Source organism: Semicossyphus pulcher, unplaced genomic scaffold, assembly GCF_022749685.1.
Source record: "Semicossyphus pulcher isolate SPU_LCO1_2020_fin unplaced genomic scaffold, fSemPul1.0.p SCAF_13, whole genome shotgun sequence".
In the NCBI taxonomy this organism is placed as follows: Eukaryota; Metazoa; Chordata; class Actinopteri; order Labriformes; family Labridae; genus Semicossyphus; species Semicossyphus pulcher.
In genome coordinates, this window is record NW_027211637.1 from 25,226,413 (window position 1) to 25,244,055 (window position 17,643).

At 42.4% G+C, this 17,643-nt stretch overlaps 2 protein-coding genes across 2 annotated transcripts; one reads left to right on the forward strand and one right to left on the reverse strand.

The window, feature by feature from the left end:
* The first annotated feature begins 145 nt into the window (after window positions 1-145).
* LOC138590351 (probable G-protein coupled receptor 173) lies at window positions 146-5,184 on the forward strand. The gene is made up of 2 exons (XM_069660969.1): window positions 146-984; window positions 1,999-5,184. The coding sequence occupies exon 2, from the start codon at window positions 2,170-2,172 to the stop codon at window positions 3,376-3,378; it is 1,209 nt and encodes a 402-aa protein (XP_069517070.1). The 5' UTR covers window positions 146-984; window positions 1,999-2,169; the 3' UTR covers window positions 3,379-5,184.
* A 4,083-nt stretch (window positions 5,185-9,267) lies between these two features.
* wdr13 (WD repeat domain 13) lies at window positions 9,268-16,176 on the reverse strand. Its single transcript, XM_069660881.1, has 10 exons — window positions 16,137-16,176; window positions 15,485-15,572; window positions 15,127-15,358; window positions 14,616-14,725; window positions 14,216-14,346; window positions 13,823-14,130; window positions 11,914-12,094; window positions 11,618-11,759; window positions 11,342-11,460; window positions 9,268-10,179 (listed from the first exon to the last, which is right to left on the reverse strand). Exons 2-10 carry the CDS (start codon window positions 15,523-15,525, stop codon window positions 9,995-9,997), a joined length of 1,449 nt encoding a protein of 482 aa, XP_069516982.1. The 5' UTR covers window positions 15,526-15,572; window positions 16,137-16,176; the 3' UTR covers window positions 9,268-9,994.
* Between the last annotated feature and the right edge of the window lie 1,467 nt (window positions 16,177-17,643).

Here is a 17,643-nt window from a genome sequence, read left to right on the forward strand (position 1 = left end):
GCGAGCTGCCTCCTTGCAAGCAGCCATAATTGGGATTATTCAGGAATAATTCGCCTAATCCAGCCGCGTTGTTTTTCTGTGTTCTCCTTTTTTTCTGAATCGTGATTTCGACAAGCGTCGGCGATGTGAATTTCCTCGTGACATCGCTGGATTTGTCACCCGCCTCAAAAAGATGCATTTGTTCTTCTGTCATGGAGGCTTTTTATTGTGGACTATTAAGATGTAGTCCACCTTCGCTGGACAGCAAAACAAAGACTGCATATTAGCAGTTCAGGGTAAATACATCGCCTTTTTTTTTTTGACTGAAAGATGGGAAAAAGAGACGTATCGAGGCTGTTGTCTGTGTGGACTAATTGTTCTGGTGCCACTAGCAAATATACATGCCAAGACGATTCATTTAGGGGATGCGCGATCTTTTTTTCCTCTCTATCGTTTGTGGGTGGGTTATTATAAGCATTGAAAATCTGACATCATTTGGATTTATATGAACAAGAACAAGATATATATATTTTTGATCGCGTCTGTTCCTAGCCTCCTGGAAATCCATCTTCGACGTGATGCAACATAAAATCTGTTTTGTCGGATGATATTCAGACACAGAGCAAAATGAACACATCCCTCTGTATGAGACTGTAAAAGGGTGGCAGTGGATATTTTTTATACATGTCTCTTATTTTGGCAGAGTCCTCCTCATCCTGGATTTGTTTGATCAGCTGTTGATTATTAGGACATCGCCTCCATCGTCTTATGTTTATTATATGTTGCTCAATTTCCTAGCGATGGATTTATGCATAACAGGTGTTGTTTGAGCTCGAGAGCACAGCACGAGCATGAGGCTTTATTATGTGTTTTTCTCTCGATTTGACAAGCGGTGAAACAAAGCGACTGGGATCCTTTTATTGTTTTTTGTTTTTTTTTCTACCGTGCGAGACGAACAGCCCCCCCACCACCCTAAAAAAAAAGCAGAAAATGAGGCGATGAAAGGTAGGTTATCATCCTCCTCTCTCTTCCTCACACAAACACACACACTCACGCGCAAACATGCACACACGTACACACACAGCAGAGGTGATTTTGACACCTGTTCATCTGTTTTTTTCACTCCAGCCCGTGTTTCAGGCCTAGCTGACATGGCAGCCATCTAATCAGGTGAAATGATATTTGTCAAGGTGGCAGAGGGCTGTTATGTAGGGGGAGAAATAAGGCTACAGTTAGAGCAAATCACATTGTGTATCATGGCCTACATAGACAAGGCCCACCCAGACTAGCACAGCTATGTTTTATCACCACCTTAGGACTGTAAATGTTTATTTCAGGGAGGCAGTTTGTTTGTTTTTTGATTGAATTATCACATTTTTATCAATCATGTCTTCCTGAAAAGAGGCTGATTTACTGCTAATGCTAAAACACTAAAGCCTCGCTATCACATTCCTCTTCCTGTACAGTAAAATGTCTCACTTGTGGGCACACAAAGGCCTATGATATAAAACCAAATGGCTGCCTGCTCTGCCATTATATTCTCATATTTGTTACGTTTTTGTTAGATCACACCCTCTGCTCCTTAACCGTCTATCTTGACACGCACGGAGCAGCAGAGACAAAGCATAAAATGTTCTTCGCTCATTTACAACATCTCTGTTTGTTGGACATGCCCAGTGTTGGTTGTACTGTGTCTGCTCCATCCCCCCTGTACACCCCCATGCATTCACTCAAACACCCACACTTGCACAAAGTATGTGAGCTGTTGTATCTTAGCAACGGGCAAGGTAATTACTGAGAGAGCCAAGGAGCTGGCATGCTGTAGAGCTGCTGATCTGATCCCAGCCATAGAGAAACAGGAAGGCTGAGATTTCCACTGTGTTGTCCAACACAGCACTTCTGTATCAATGATGCTAAATGGGAGTTTTGTTTCTGTAAGTGTTGCTGTTGTGGAGCTAGCAAGAAAGTCAGACATCTTGTTTTTCATTCTTGAAAAAAAATGTGTGTCTCTGTTCGCAGGTGGGGAGGTTGTGGACAAAGAGGAAAGATGAGTCTGTCATGTAGAAAAGATCCTTACGGCCTCGCCTTGTAAAGACGAGAGAGAGCCGAGGGAGACGACGGCTGTAGGAGGAGGATCAGTAGTGTTTATAAAAGGGCCGAACCAGGCAGGCTCAGGTGGAAGGTGATAGAATGGCTAACCAGAGCTTTGCCATCGATGGCCCCGGCAGTTTGCTGGCTGTGCTCGCCTCGCAGAGCGGACTGGCAAGAGGCGGCAGCAGCAGCAGCAGCAGTGACGGCAGCAGCAACAGTGGAGGAATCTCTGCCACAGATGTGTCCGCCTACTTTAAGCTGGTCTTCTTGGGTTTGATCATCTGTGTCAGCCTCGTAGGCAACCTACTGGTCTCCCTGCTGGTCCTACGAGACAGGACACTTCACAAGGCTCCCTACTTCTTTCTCCTGGACCTGTGCCTGGCCGATGCAGTCCGCTCCGCCGCCTGCTTCCCCTTCGTGCTGGTTTCCGTCCACAACAGCTCGGCCTGGACTTACAGCGCCTTGAGTTGTAAAGTTGTGGCTTTTATGGCCGTGCTGTTTTGTTTTCACGCTGCCTTCATGCTGTTTTGTGTGGCCGTCACCCGCTACCTTGCCATCGCCCACCATCGATTCTACGCCAAGCGCATGACCATCTGGACCTGCGCCGCCATCATTTGCATGGTGTGGACTCTGGCCGTCGCCATGGCCTTCCCACCCGTCTTCGATGTGGGGACGTACAAGTTCATCCGTGACGAGGATCAGTGCATTTTTGAACACCGCTACCTGAAGACCAACGACACCCTGGGCTTCATGCTCATGCTCGCTGTGGTGGTCCTGGCCACTCATGGTTTCTACGCCAAGCTGCTGCTGTTCGAGTACCGGCACCGCAAGATGAAACCGGTCCAGCTGGTGCCGGCTATCAGCCAGAACTGGACCTTCCACGGTCCTGGGGCCACAGGTCAAGCCGCGGCTAACTGGATTGCAGGGTTCGGTCGTGGTCCCATGCCGCCAACTCTGTTGGGCATCAGGCAGAATCTACACAATCAACACCGGCGGCTGCTCGGGATGGAGGAGGTGAGGTCTGAGCGGAGGCTGGGCAGGATGTTCTACACCATCACCCTGCTCTTCCTGGTCCTCTGGGCTCCCTACATCGTTGCGTGCTTCTGGAGGGTGTTTGTCAAGTCCTGCACCATCCCTCACAAGTACCTGTCCATCACGGTGTGGATGAGCTTCGCCCAGGCCGGAGTCAACCCCATCTTCTGTCTCCTGCTCAACGAGGACCTGAGGAAAGTGCTGCGAGCTCACCTGCCCACCTACTGGAGGACTAAACAACACCTGCCCCAGGACGAGGCCTACTGCATTATGTGATAGCTTAAAAAGGAGAATGTTTCAGGTTTTAAAGGGAAACTTGGAGAATAGACGTGATGTAATGCACCTTGGTTAAGTGTCTGTTTTGTTGTGTTGCACAACAAAATCAAATTTTTGCCAACAAATGCAGGCACAGTGCCATTTCATTAAGAATGTTGATATTTGAATAAATGTGACCGGTGCAAAGGTTTGACCAGGGCGGTTAGAATGGCCCTGGTAGCTCTTTTAACGGTTTGTATTTCTGATGATGTACTGTATGATTAATAAATAGGAAAGATCACAACAATCACCACTCCAACTAAGTGTGACAGATGCCATTTTAAAATAATGTTGCCTTATTTCAGTGGGACACGCCCCAGAGCTTTCAACTGAGAATGAGTTTGTGTGTCACATGAGGCACAAAACAGACACGCAGAGGTTTGAAATCCTTGAAGAAATGTGCTGCGGACTGTGAATAGAAAGTGTTGATCAGAGCGTTACTAACTCTGAAACACATCAAGGAACTCAAAAGGGTCTGAATGGATTTATAGACCACCCCGGACGCCTTTTCATGTAATTCAAAGGAGACTGCAGAATATTGAATGGACCCAATAACCTTGGATACATTTAAATAGCTGTTGTGAACCCAAGAAGCCCCTAACATGCTTGATTTTTTGGACTTGATTTAGGGCGTGTCAGGTTTCTTTGTATCATAAAAAAATTGCCTGTTTTCCTTTATTTGTAAACTATACATGTTAAGCAGATGACACTATTTTGAAATATGACTTGATTTCATATTGTATAGACTGTACAGGAATGTATATTCCTGCTTGTGTGTTTTTATATAGCAATTGTGTGTATGTGTGTGCGAGAGGAAAAGGTAGAAGAAGAAGAAGAAGAAAAGAGGCTGGAGGGAGACGGATGAGAGAAATAATGATGATAGAATAGGTTCCAGTTATATTGAGTCAGTGTGAAAGCAGCCTCATCTTGGTGTCTCAAAATCATGCAAAATTGAACAATCATCACATGGAAATTAATCCTCTAAATGGATTTCCGTAACTGAAAATGTAGTCTGATTTTTTAATGTACGAGCAAATGGGAACTTTAGATGGATAATGAAAAAGGGGACCGAATAATTAGAAAACAACACTTGTACATTGCAAACAGGCCATAGGATTTAATGACTTGAATGATGATGTGAATTACGCTGTTTGAAAAAAAAAAAAAAATCATTAGCAAATGAACATTTATTTGCAAATGATGATCTTGGGAATGTTTTAAAGTAATGTTATGCTCTCAGAAGAATACAAAAAAATGAGGAAATGAAGTGGCACTTAATTTGAAGGAAACTTGAATGTTACCAGGCCCGTTTGTATTTCCCTTCTCAACATAAACGTCACTATTTCAGTGTCCTGGATTTCAGTAAATTCAAATCTAAACAGGTGGGAAAACAACCCCAGAGGTGTTTGGTGTATTGAAACCGGCTTAGACTACATTAAATTGTCTCTCCAAATTAAGATTCATGTAATACAAAATGTCAGACCTACAGTATGTTAGGCATAGGTATATTTGTGCAGTCAATTTTTCTAAATGTGGACACTTGCACAGCATACTGTATTAGCATGCATTCCACTGCATTTCATAGATTCAAGACTGTGGGTTACAACTTGTACAGATAATGACACGGAAAGACGAAGCGAAACGTGAACTGAGGTCCATAATTTTTACGTCTGGCATTCCTTCGCGAGATGATATTCTGTAACTGTACAGTTTAACTGAGGTGGTTCTTTTTCCCACTCATCAATAAAGACTCTACTTTTGATGCAACATGAGTCATGACCTGCCTGGATGTTGACATATCTGGATCCCTGTGGAGAGCACTTCACAGGAAATAGACCACTTTACGGTAAATGTAACACAAAATACATTTGGTGTGTGTTTTACTTGAGGATACCGAAAAACCCCACAAATCTATTTTGTACACTTCGCTGCATGAAATGAAAAAAGTTATCTTTCCTCTCCGTTGAGCACTAACCAAAAACCGTTCCAGACTCAAAATGTGATTTTTAGTACAAACTTTTGAAAACTGTGGAGATGGGTTCATAGATACACACAAAGCACTGAGGAGATGTCTACAAATTTGATTTGTTATACACGTCTTAAACTGGACGACTATGTGGGGACAAAACAATTTGGCAGGATCCAACAACAAGTAGTTAAGCTAACGCTAGTTCACCTAGACATTCCTGCAATAATAAAATAAATGAAAGTTGAGATTATGTACCTTAAACTAACCAGAAACTAGCATGACTATGAATTAAAATAACAGGTTAATGGTAAATGTTTAAAGCACAAACAGAGAAGAGTCACTAAGTCAAGAAATATCACTTAAAAGGCTAAGCGTTGGAGTTAGCTAACATTAGCTACCGTAAGCTACTGTTAATACCAGAAGGCTTCAATCCCTGACTGTACTGAATTGAGCAAAGATGTGTTTTGTTTAATGTGAATTCAACTTGTAAGAAATAGATATATTTCTACCTTCAGATGTTTTGTAGTCTGGCTTTGAAACAGTGAATGAAAAACTAAAGTTAGCTAACATTAGCTGCTGTAAGCTACGGCTAATACTAAGTAAAGTTCAGCAAAACCCTTGACTGTACTGAATTGTGCAAGAGTGTATTTTATATTTATTTAATTTAACTTGTAAGAGATACATAAAGATGTTATGTATTCTGGCTTTTAACAGTGAATAAAAAACTAAGGTTAGCTAACATTAGCCACCGTAAGCCACGTCATACCACACCAAGTGAAGATTAGCAAAATCATTGACTGTACTGAATTGTGTAAGGACGTATTTTATTTTTTGTGAATTCAGCTTGTAAAAAGAGTGGTATTTCTACTTTCAGATGTTATGTCACCTGGCTTTGACCACTGAATCAAATAACAAATATATTACAAGGTCCTTGCTATAAAAGCAAAGAATGAGAGAACTCAATCATAGAAATACTGAAGGACAAACTCCAAAATTCATTAACATTTGGTCTTAAATTCAAGCGATATTGATGCTACAACGCGCAATCTTTTTTTTCTTTTAAACAAATCTTATAAAAGACAAAATCCAGAAATAATCATGTAAATATAAAAAGATGTGCCCCTGTACCAAGCTTTGTAGGTGGCAGCTGTGAAAGCGAGACATGGGGTTAAGGCTGTATCCAAATCGCTCATTTGACCTGAAATAAACGATCTATCTTTTGAATTTCACATAGTATGCTTGTGGATGAATATAAGTTAATTTGCAAGTAAAAACACCTTTGTATGTTGTTAAGGGTTAGCTGCTCTGCACAATAATGATCATAAAGTACATATAAAATACTGGATCAAATAGAGGTCACAGATTCCACATTTACAGCAAACTTTATGCAAAACCCTTTCAACATAATTATGCGTCAGACAAAATAAAGTGGAAAGGTGGAGAGAAATAATATTCTAAACCTTAATCAGGGCCTGATTAAAACCCAGCCATTGGATGTCTGTTCTTGATAAACAATTTGCCCGTATTTTGAATTTGAATGAGAGATAATTTCTATTGTCTTTATTTGTGCTTTCAGACTGTGGCTGATGGAAAATATGTTTCCATAGTGAGCAGCATCTACTGTGTGATCATCCTCTAAACAGTCCAGGTTTAACAGGTTGCATTGGACTCTGCCTCTGTGTCTCACCAGAACTGATGTTAAAGATTCATCTAAAGGGCTTATTTTTAGTTTTCTTCCCACTTCTCTCCAAGATACACCACAACAAAGGCTGTCTTACTCATTTGTGAGAACTTATCCTCGCCCACTGTATGTTCCGAAGATGCAGGGTTGTGCACAGGCTCTGCTGCGTTGTCCTCACAGAGCGTTCGGTTCACACAGGAGAAGTTTTGTGTTGCTCTCTTGGAAACGATTCTTGTTTTTTTTTTTATCAGCACCTATCCTGCCTGTTTCAAACAAAGCCCCGTCCTGACCTTCCTAGACAGCAACCATTCATTGTGCTTTCACTCCCACACAGCCACATCCGTACGTCACAACACCTTCACCAACCTTGAGAGGTAAACAATCAGGTCTAGGGGCGCTGCATTTGTGCATAAATCATCTATAATGTGTTTGAAATGTGAAATCACATATTCAGACCCTCACTGTGACTTTTTCAACCTGCTTCCACAGTTTTTAGATAATTGTGTATTTCTTTCTCTCACACTGAGACAGTGCAAATAGAGTGGGGATGGTAATGTGAAAGTAATGTCACGCATCGCCATGATACATTAGTCTGACATGCAACACTAATGTACAATCTTCATAGCTTGTCTAGACCTGGTAAACAGACATTTCTACACATGTAGGGGCTTGGATGTGCAGTCGTGACCTATCTCAGTTTTTCCCAAAATGGGGGCCAGGACCCGGCAAAATTGTTGGAGCAGATAATTTAGGGGTCAGCAAGTCAGCTCAACAAAAACAGGTATAATGTTAAAGATTATTTTGTTTTAGTTGTAAAAAAAAACTGGATACTCGCAAAAATGCTCACAGCTCATATTCAACTGGAAGGTTGGGAACCTCTGATGTACGATAAAGTTTAAGGTGTACCTGCAACTAACTACACTGTGCTGGTGTTAACAATGTCTCATCACCAAAACCTTCAACATTGATGAATCTGAGGACATTTTTGGTTTAATATTGGTACTTTACAGAGGATCGTAACAAATGAAAGTGTTGAACAAGACTACATAGCAGTGCTTATTTCTATTAGCATGCTAACATTCCCACAGTGATGATGCGAGCAGGTATCTTTACTGTGTTCACCTTCTTAGTTTAGTGTGTAAATTTAGCACATTACTCCAAGTGTATATCATCTAACAAATTGAAATTGAAATCAAATTCAAATTGATCTGATGTTGGCACTACGTAGATTGAAAGTCAGAGGAACACCAAAGTCATGGGGTTTATCTTTCAGAGCCCTAAATCTGTCCATGTCAGTGCCATTGATCTATTAATATATGTCACTCAAAGCCACAAAGTCGTCCATGAAGCCGCTCTGAAAGCAAGGCTAAATCATCATTATAAATCTGACATCATAATAAATATGATTGATAAACAAACAAGCAGAAGATTTCACTTTGGGTGCCGGTTTAGCTCAGCTGTTAAATCACGCGCCCTATGTACATAGGCTACAGGACTCGTTGCGGCGCCCCTCCCTCGGAAAGGAACGGCCCAGCGAGAGAGGCTAGAGTGAAATACTACTGTTTTCGCTGCAGGCGATGGCTCAGAGTGGTACAGAATCTGAAATACGACAAGAATATAACGGGGTAAACAAAATCTTCAGGTCTGCAGTCTACATTTCAAACCTGACGATTTTGAACGAGAGGAGGCGGCCGTCCTAGATTGAGGAAGTGTAGTTTAGCGAGCTCCCTGGCCTCCGCCGGATGACGCGTTTCACGTAGTCTGGCGGAGGTTTTCCAGGGCCCATTGGAGAAGAAGATAGCGTCCTGCAAAGGCACAGAGGGAAAAAGCATTTTTGGCATTAGCTCCCCATAATAGCATGATAGGACTGAGGTTGGAAATCTGCGAACTGGCCCTCTAACCTTTTTTGGTCATACAATTGGACCTTGAAGCCTTTCACGGCATGAAAAGATGTTGAAACAACCAAAAACCTTTGCTCCTACTACAATATAAATGTATGGCTCGCTCCAAATGCAACCTTACATTTCAACACATGCTTTAGTCATTGATGTAGGGGGAATCCGGTGTAGCTCTCAAAGACCCACACAGTGACTAACACGTCCTACACTGTAGGTTTGACCGCCATATAACATGCTCTCCTGAGTTATTTTTAAATTCTGTTGTTTCAAAAATATTCTGTGACAAATGAAACAAAGACGTCTGACAGTTACAGTAGTTTATTCGGCATGTGCGTTAAATAAATTATATTAATCTGCAACCAGCATGAAAACACACACAAACAAATAGAGAAGTACAAAGACATACTCAAAAACTCGCTTGTTGGTCTTTTGTGATGATGAACTGGATATGCCCACTGACTTATTCTGAGTTCGATGTCATGCACATGTCCTCAAATGCAAACAGGCAATTGCAAAACTGACAGCAAAATAAGGCGGTTACTACATTGATTACGCTGCTTAAATAACAGTTACATAAATAGTGAACTAGATCTATGCCAGAGGGAATGTTAGAGTGATACAAAGTGTTGGATCTGGTTTTTCTGGAAGATTATGTTGTATCCTCTTAACATGAATTCAGTCATATCATTACAAGTCAGAGGTAAGCCATGACACATGCATGGGAGTAGTGCTCTTTCTGTCTTTGTGTTGGAAAGCGAATTCTCAGATGCAGCCGTAGGAGTACTGACACACACACACATACGCGCACACACACACACACACACACACACACACACACAAAACCCCAACCCCTTGGATTCCAAAGACATCCCTACCACCTACACAGCATGGTGTTCTATCTGATTGCACTTGAGTATCATTAAATTAAACGTTAAACGCAGCCGGTTACATTCCAGTGAAAATCTACACACTCGTTTATTGGACGGTTAAGGAGTCGGTGTGGATGGAAGCATTTCATTGGTGGATCAGTCACTTTTGCTCCCGCCTCCAGATGATGACCATGCCGGTGGAGTCGGCAGAGGCCAGTAAACTCTCGTCACAGTTGAAGCTGACATCAAGCACCGGCCCGCCGTGACCCTGCAGCTTGTTCACTATCGCCTTGGTGTTGCGTTCGACGTCGAAGAAGTAAACACAGGCGTCCTCGCTGCCAGTCACTGTGTCAGGAGATGAAGAAGTTTAATGGTGGAGAGAATATACAAGGAAAAAATAGGAATTAATTATGGATGGTTCATTAAAACTACTCATTTTGGATTGAAAATGAAAAATCTCAGTGTCCCGAAACAACCTCGAGAGAGACAGTATTAAAACCACTATTAAGCAAAATAGAGCCATTACATTTCTAAAAGGGAAAAATATATATTTCAAGGTGCAGCTCAAAACTCTTCTGAGATACAGATACAAGACCAGTTATACCTCAAAACACTTCTCAGGTGTCCTTAGGTTTGAGTTCATGTTTTTATCAGTCGCTTTTGTAAAAAACTGAATGACTACATTATAAACAGCAGTTTCTCGAGGGTATTCTGGAAGTGAGAAACTTGTTAATTGGAGACAGAAACCCGATAATTTAAACGCTGAGATGTCTTGAAAGTTGGTCGTCCGGAAATAAAGGTGAGGAAAGTCAAGTAAGGTGAAACTCTGAGGTAAAGCAGTGTCAAATGTCACCGCTCCCGAGTAAACAACTTGAAAGACTTTGATTTAATATACACACAAGCTAACAACGAGTAAGGTTACTTAATTGGTATTTACTTTGGTAATTATCTTTTAACAAAAACAGTTGTGTGCCCTATTTTCAGATTTGATGACCTGCAGCACTTAAAGGAGCAGTTCGCCCCTGGACAAAGCGCCTGTCAGTCAATGCTGTCGTTCTCTGTAATCGATAGAAGCAATAATATTTGAAATTGGCGCCATAGCTGTGGAGAAAGTTGAACAAACAGCTCGTGGTTTCGCCCATTCTACATTCCTACAACACCCAGCGTGCATTGCGTCCCTCCCTCTGAAAGGAACGGCCAAGCGAGAGACGCCGGAGTGAAATACTACTGTTTTCCAGTCAAGGACATTGATCGCTGCAGGCGATGGCTCAGAGCGGTACAGAATCCAAAATACGAGGAGAATATACCGGTGGATCGTCGGAAAAATCTTCAGGTCTGACAATTTTGAACGAGACATGACATCAGAGGCAGGCGTCTGAGATTGAGGAAGTGTAGTTTAGCGAGCTCCCCGTAATAGCACGATAGGGCTGAGGTTCAAAATCAGCGTACTGGCCCTTTAATAAATACTGATCTAACATTCTATTCAAATACAGCAGGAACTTCTTACCCACACAGGCCCCCTGTCTGAAAGACATGAGGGGGCAGAAGATGCTATGAACGAGCTGGGAGCCGTGCTGGATAGGGAAGCTCCTCTTCAGCTGTAGTGTACCATCATTGTCCACCACCCTGCCAACACAAAGGTATCAAACCTAATCAAATCCAATGCAACATTTAAATACATCTTTATACAAGCCACACCACTGAAAACAGCTTTAATTATATTGCAGCACAGTGGAGACAAAACTGCCTGTTAATAAACAGTGACTCACTCTTACACACTGACCTGTACAGCAGCAGCTTATTAACACAGGCGTTGACCAGCAGGGAGGGGTCTCTGGCCTCTCGGCTAATCCAGGACCGAGCAGAGATGCTGCAGATGGAGCTGCCTTCACTCACCACCAGACGCTTGGCTTTGGTCAGCTTCCCTGTAGGGGGGGGGCAGGCAGACACAGCAGAGACCGGCAGAGACACATCAATCGCTATTCCTCCCAACCAGTGACATCGTCAGTGTAGGACACAGATACTAATGATAATTTAGTCAGCGCACACTTTACCCTCTGCTGAACGTTGTGAGCGTACCTGTGGCCATGTCAAAGAGGAAGGAGAAGATGCTTCCTCTGTCGTCACCAGCCCAAAGGATCCTCCCCGGAGCATCAAAGGAGAGAGACAGCACGCGGCCTGTCAGCTTACTGGAGCCCCCCTTCACCTTCTTCCCAGTGGAGATGTTCACCACCTGCAGGTGGTGCTTGCTGTTTCCCACCTGCAACACAGAAACTGGGAGTGAGGACCCTCATTACTTCCACAGGGCAGCACTGAGAGACCGACTGAGAGGAAGTGCACAATTTGATCTTTGTTAATATATGTACACAAACACGTTGACATCGTTATGGGGACTTTTACGACACACACGTTCTGTTTTTCCTGTAGCTGTGGGGACTTTAAAGTCACACACGTTCTGGTTCTAGTAACATCGTGGGGACACGAGCTGACAATAAATGGTTCAAATATCATTATGGGGACTTTTACTCACACACTTTCTTGTATTGATATTGTTGTGGGGACTTTTTCTTCCTAATGTTGTCGGAACTTTTTAGTGGTGAAGACTTTTACTGACACACATGTTCTGGTTTGAATTCTGTGTAGGGAGTTTAACTGAAACACATTCTGGTTTTCTTGCCGTTGTGGGGACTTACGCTTACAAACTTTGTTGGTTTTCCTTTAATTGTAAGAATTTTTAATGACACACACAATGTAGATTAGAAAATGTTGAGGTGGCTTTAACTGATACAAACATCCTGGTTTAAATATAGTTGTGGGGCCTTTCACTGACACACACCGTCTGGTTTTTCTGTCATTGCGTGGACTTTTACTTGCGAACAATTCTTGATTAAATAACTTTGAGGGGACTTTTACTGTTACACACTTTCTGTTTTAAATACTGTTGCGCACGCTTTCACTGACACACATGAACAGTTTAATTCTCAAGGTCTAATCACCTCTATTAAATCTGTAATCTGTTTTGACCAATACAGGGCAGCTCTGGGCAACAGACCAGTTAAACCTGTACAAACCAGAAACACGTCTCGTCGTCCTATAATGTTATTGCTTGTTGTGGTACTGACTATCTTAAAAAAAACAAATATCCATCTCCCTAATGTTCTGTGTAATGAGTCACAAATAGACAGTGTTGGAAACAACTGTGCTTTCATTTTACATTATGCTCAGTAATTAAAGTATTTGCCATTAAAAAGAAGAGTAAAAATTAAACCATCCAACCCTTTTGTTTTCAGTGACAATAGATGCACTTAAATTTTAATCAATGTCTGCACAGTATAAATATATATTTTAACTAATTTGGAATAATGAGAAGCTACTGTTGGGAGGTTTGGACTCTGTATAATTTAGTGTTTAATTAACATTATTCACACACAAAAATAAAACAGGGTTTTTGAGTAAATTAAGATGCATGATGATTAATTCATCTTACAGAATGTTGTGTACGCTGAGGAGGAAATAAAAGTTGCTTAAGGCGTCGTCAGTAATTGGGGTTTGTTTCAGGTTAAACCAGAACCAGAGTAGAGCAAGGTTTCTCCTTTCTTCATAACTCTGAACAACGTATGTCAGAAAAGTGGCTTGTGCCTTTTAATAACAAATAAAAACAGCTGGCTGTGGGGTAGAGGGTACATGACAAAAAAATACCATGGTATTTGTCAGGGTATAAATTAGTTCTTATATAGTCTTTCACATGACCTAGTACTAATGACAACAGTGTGTCAGCATTTAGTTTAAGTTCTCCTTGAACTCCTTGACAACAGAACGGAATAACAGAAGTATAACAGGGTAAGACAAAAATGCTGCATCATTTTTATAGTTAAAGGCACAAAAAGAAATGTCATTTAATTAAAATTCCCTTGTAAGACCTTTTGTAGTACTGGTACTGAGTAAAAGAGAATATCAAAAAGTGTTAAATGTCCTAAATAAGACTCACCACTGTGAGGTTGTTATTCATGGGCTGGAAGGTGCAGCAGAGCAACTCGCTGGATTCTGGGTCTCGGACCTCTCGGATGCAGCGACCGTCCTCCGTGTTCCAGATGCGCAGAGTCCCGTCCAGTGATGTCGACACGATGATGTCATTGCTCAGCGACCAAGCAAAGTCTGTGACAGGACCTCCGTGACCTTTCAGAGTCACCTTTACACTGGGAGGAGACGGGGACAATGTCATGATGGACAGGGTGCCATCCAGTGAGCAGCAAGCGAGGAGGTGCTTGTCATCGTTGGCAAACTGCAACCGTGGAACTAAAATAACAAGAGGAGGAGACAGAATTAAGTCAAGGTTTAGGATTCATTTATATTATCATAGATGAAAAAGCCACTTTCTTACCAGCAGAGTCCACATGCTGGTCGAATATGTGATGCATGCCAGCAAAAGCATAGTTTTCACTCAAGGTTGTGTCTCCTGCCATGGCACGACTGGCCTCTGCCACTGAGGTGGGCACCAAACTGCCCGGAGGCCTGCGGCAGGAAATAAAAACCACCATCTTAGCATATAATCAATACAACACCTCACGAGCCTTCCCTACAGCTGACAACACAATATCAGAGATCTGATCATTACTCAGTGCAACCAAACGAGCATTTCACCCAGTAAATCCAACAAAACGCAGTAGCTCAAAGGAGAAGTATATCACATAGAACTCAATTGCTCATGGCATTGAGACAAGATGTGGAAGGGAGGGGAAAGGGATCCAAGTTGAGGATATGTGTGGTGGTTTTCTGGGTACCTCTCATCATAGACGGCTCTGTTCATCTGGGCCTGTAGCTGGTAGGAGCCCCTGCTGACAGACCGGCGGTGACCACGAGCCCCTTGGGCGCGGGGATCCTCCTCAAAGTCCTGCACGGGAGGAGAGGGAGATGGGCGTAGGGGGAGACAGGACCTCAAAGGAGTGAGTGCGAGTAAATATAGAACTTGTGATCAAAGTCAATCAAGAAAATAAGCATCATTAATTATTGTAGGCATGTTAACTTTACCATGCATTTTAAGATAATGATATTGCTTTTATACTTGGGCAATGCCAGCCATTTCAACCAAGCTGCTCAGCTTAATGTGCATGGGCAACCAAAGTGTTGTTTTGCTCTGATGCTGATTGATGAAAATGAAGGTCTAGCCATCCAGATGGCTTTCATATGTTGTATCTTATATTTCCATTTCAGCAGTAAGATATTTTCCTTTTCCAAATTTAGGATACACCCCCCTTCTATTCTGTCTGGCCTTTCTGTTTCTTTGGGTCTGACCTCCATGCGGTCCAGTGTGGTGCGGGAGCTGCGCACACTGCTGGCCCTGAAGCTGCTCTGCTCAGACAGGGGCCCGTAGCGCAGGGCCAGCAGCTGACTGCGCAGCCTCAGGTACTGCCTGCGCAGCCCCGGCTCAAAGCCACACTTGGCGTTCTCTCTGAGCAGCTGGCTGCGTCGGCGGATGTACTGAGTTCGGAACTGTGGGAACGTAGGCGTGCGGTAAGCATTGTACCTGGGGAAGGGAAAGAAGTGACACAGCACACACGATAACTCACAACTGATCTATAAGCAATTACACGTCTGAATAGCTTCTTCATCAGTTTAGACTATTAAAAGCTGCTGCATGATTGAGTCTCACCTTGCGTCCACTGCCAAAACCTGCTGCCAAACTGCTGCCATTCCACAAGCACTCTGGGAAGAGAGGAATCCACTGCCAGGGCAGATTCCTGTCAATATACACAACACACAGATCATATTTTAGCTACTTTAAATGATAAAATGCATTTGTATGCATTGTGAGATCATGTAGCTGAGCTAACATGAACGAAACATGCATATAAACGGAGTATCATCCCCACCCTCCTATCCACAACGTTGAATCAAGTGATGATGCAGAATCAAATGGCACCCCAGAGAAGATACCTGGTTACTGAGCTGTGTTTTGCTATGTCACTGTGACACCAGACAACAGTCTTTGAAGTGAACTTAAAATGTAAAAAGGGAGCTGAATGATTAATGGTTTTGGTGGTTTTATCTGCGGACAGCAAGCTGAACCAAGAACAGGAAAGCCTTCCTGACAGCTAACATCGCAAAGCTAGCTACTGTAAGCTAGCAATTAGCATATTAGCCACAACATCATTTACGATGTCCAGGAATAAAAACCTCTTTTTTATTGATTCTCCAATGTACACGGACAGTTTATCAGACAGCAACTTTAAACAGACTATACGGCTTTCTGTTGTGAGAATATAGACATGAAACACCGAGAAATACATCTGTAAACGGCTCACCTTCCTTAGCTTTTCTCCATCGCTGCTTTTTCTGTCCAGTCACGTGACGCGTTGTGACCCGCCCACTTTCCGATGTGGACGGACATGGATACGTGTGATGGTGAAATCACAGCATTTACATGATGTATTGTTTGATCCAGTTTTCAGAGCCGATTCAATATTATGCTTGGATTAGAAAATGCAACAGACCATGAAGAAAACTTCCTGATTTAAATAATCATGGTTTCCTGGATATAAATGACATGTTTTATCACTCAATAAACACAATTATATGAATTTAGTGTGTTTACCATCCTCCCAGACCCTCCCACACAAAAAACCCAAAGTATAACAACAATGGTACTACTATTGTTTGCATATGAGGAATGGTGCCTTTGGGGACCACAGGGGTCCTCAAGGGGCAACATAATCAGTTGGTTACTATCAGCAGTATTGTATTGAAGTCCACACAATACAGGATGGCAAATTTGAGCCTCATTTAATGATCCCTGCTTTCACCCTCTACCCCAACATAACTGACAATTCTGAAGAGTAGTTTTGTGTAATAATAAAATCTTGTTATTTGGGTTTCTAAAGACAAATGCATCTATCCTGTGTATAGGATGCATAAAAAAAGTCATCCCTTATCTCGTAAACTACTAAAAGTAAAAAACTATCACATCCCCAGTTACATGATGAAAATGCTTTCTTGTCATGGACAATAGGTGAGCACACAGTTCCAGCGGCTTCACAATGGCAGTATTACAAGGTCAGCTCGGAGGTTTCGCCTGGCTCAGCAAAGACCTGCAGGGCTGTGGGGCATGCTGCTCAGCTGACGGGGCTCTTTGCTTGTTCACGGTGCTCTTTCTCGAAGGGGCCCCAGTGACAGATCCATTCACAAGCACGGGCTTTAAATGACCGAGGTGAACACCACATTAAACACTGCATTCTCAAAAATCAGCACCGACTCTGGATAACAGCCAAAATGCCAGGAACGAAAGGTAGGCCTGGGCAGTGTGAAACAACACAATGTGTGCCTACAAAACGTTTTGTTTTATTTTATAAGAGCTGCAGATTTTATTACCTATAAAAAATTAGATGACTAAAATGTACTAAAACTGACTTGAGTGTTTCCACTATTTTTAGGTAATAAGTCGGACAAGAAGTCAGCTACCAAGGTAAGAAAATAATTAGTCCAAAATCCAAATTTTCTTCTATATCCGTATATTTTTGTGGCTTCATTCTAATCACGTTTGCTTTTATTTCACAGCAACCTCAGAGTCCTAAAGAGCAGCCGAAGAAAGCTGATCAGAAAGGAGATGATAACAAGAAGCAAGGAGGTAAACATTTACATGGACCTACATTTTGTTAACTCTGTAAATCAAATCTGTGTGGAACCTATATGACTCCAAAGAAGAAAGAGACATATGCAGCTTTGTGCAGGGTTAATATAGGCCTTCAGTGGTTTGGGACCGTACAATAATTCCCATATGCCCTGACACACAGCGTGGAAATGTGTTGCTGTGAT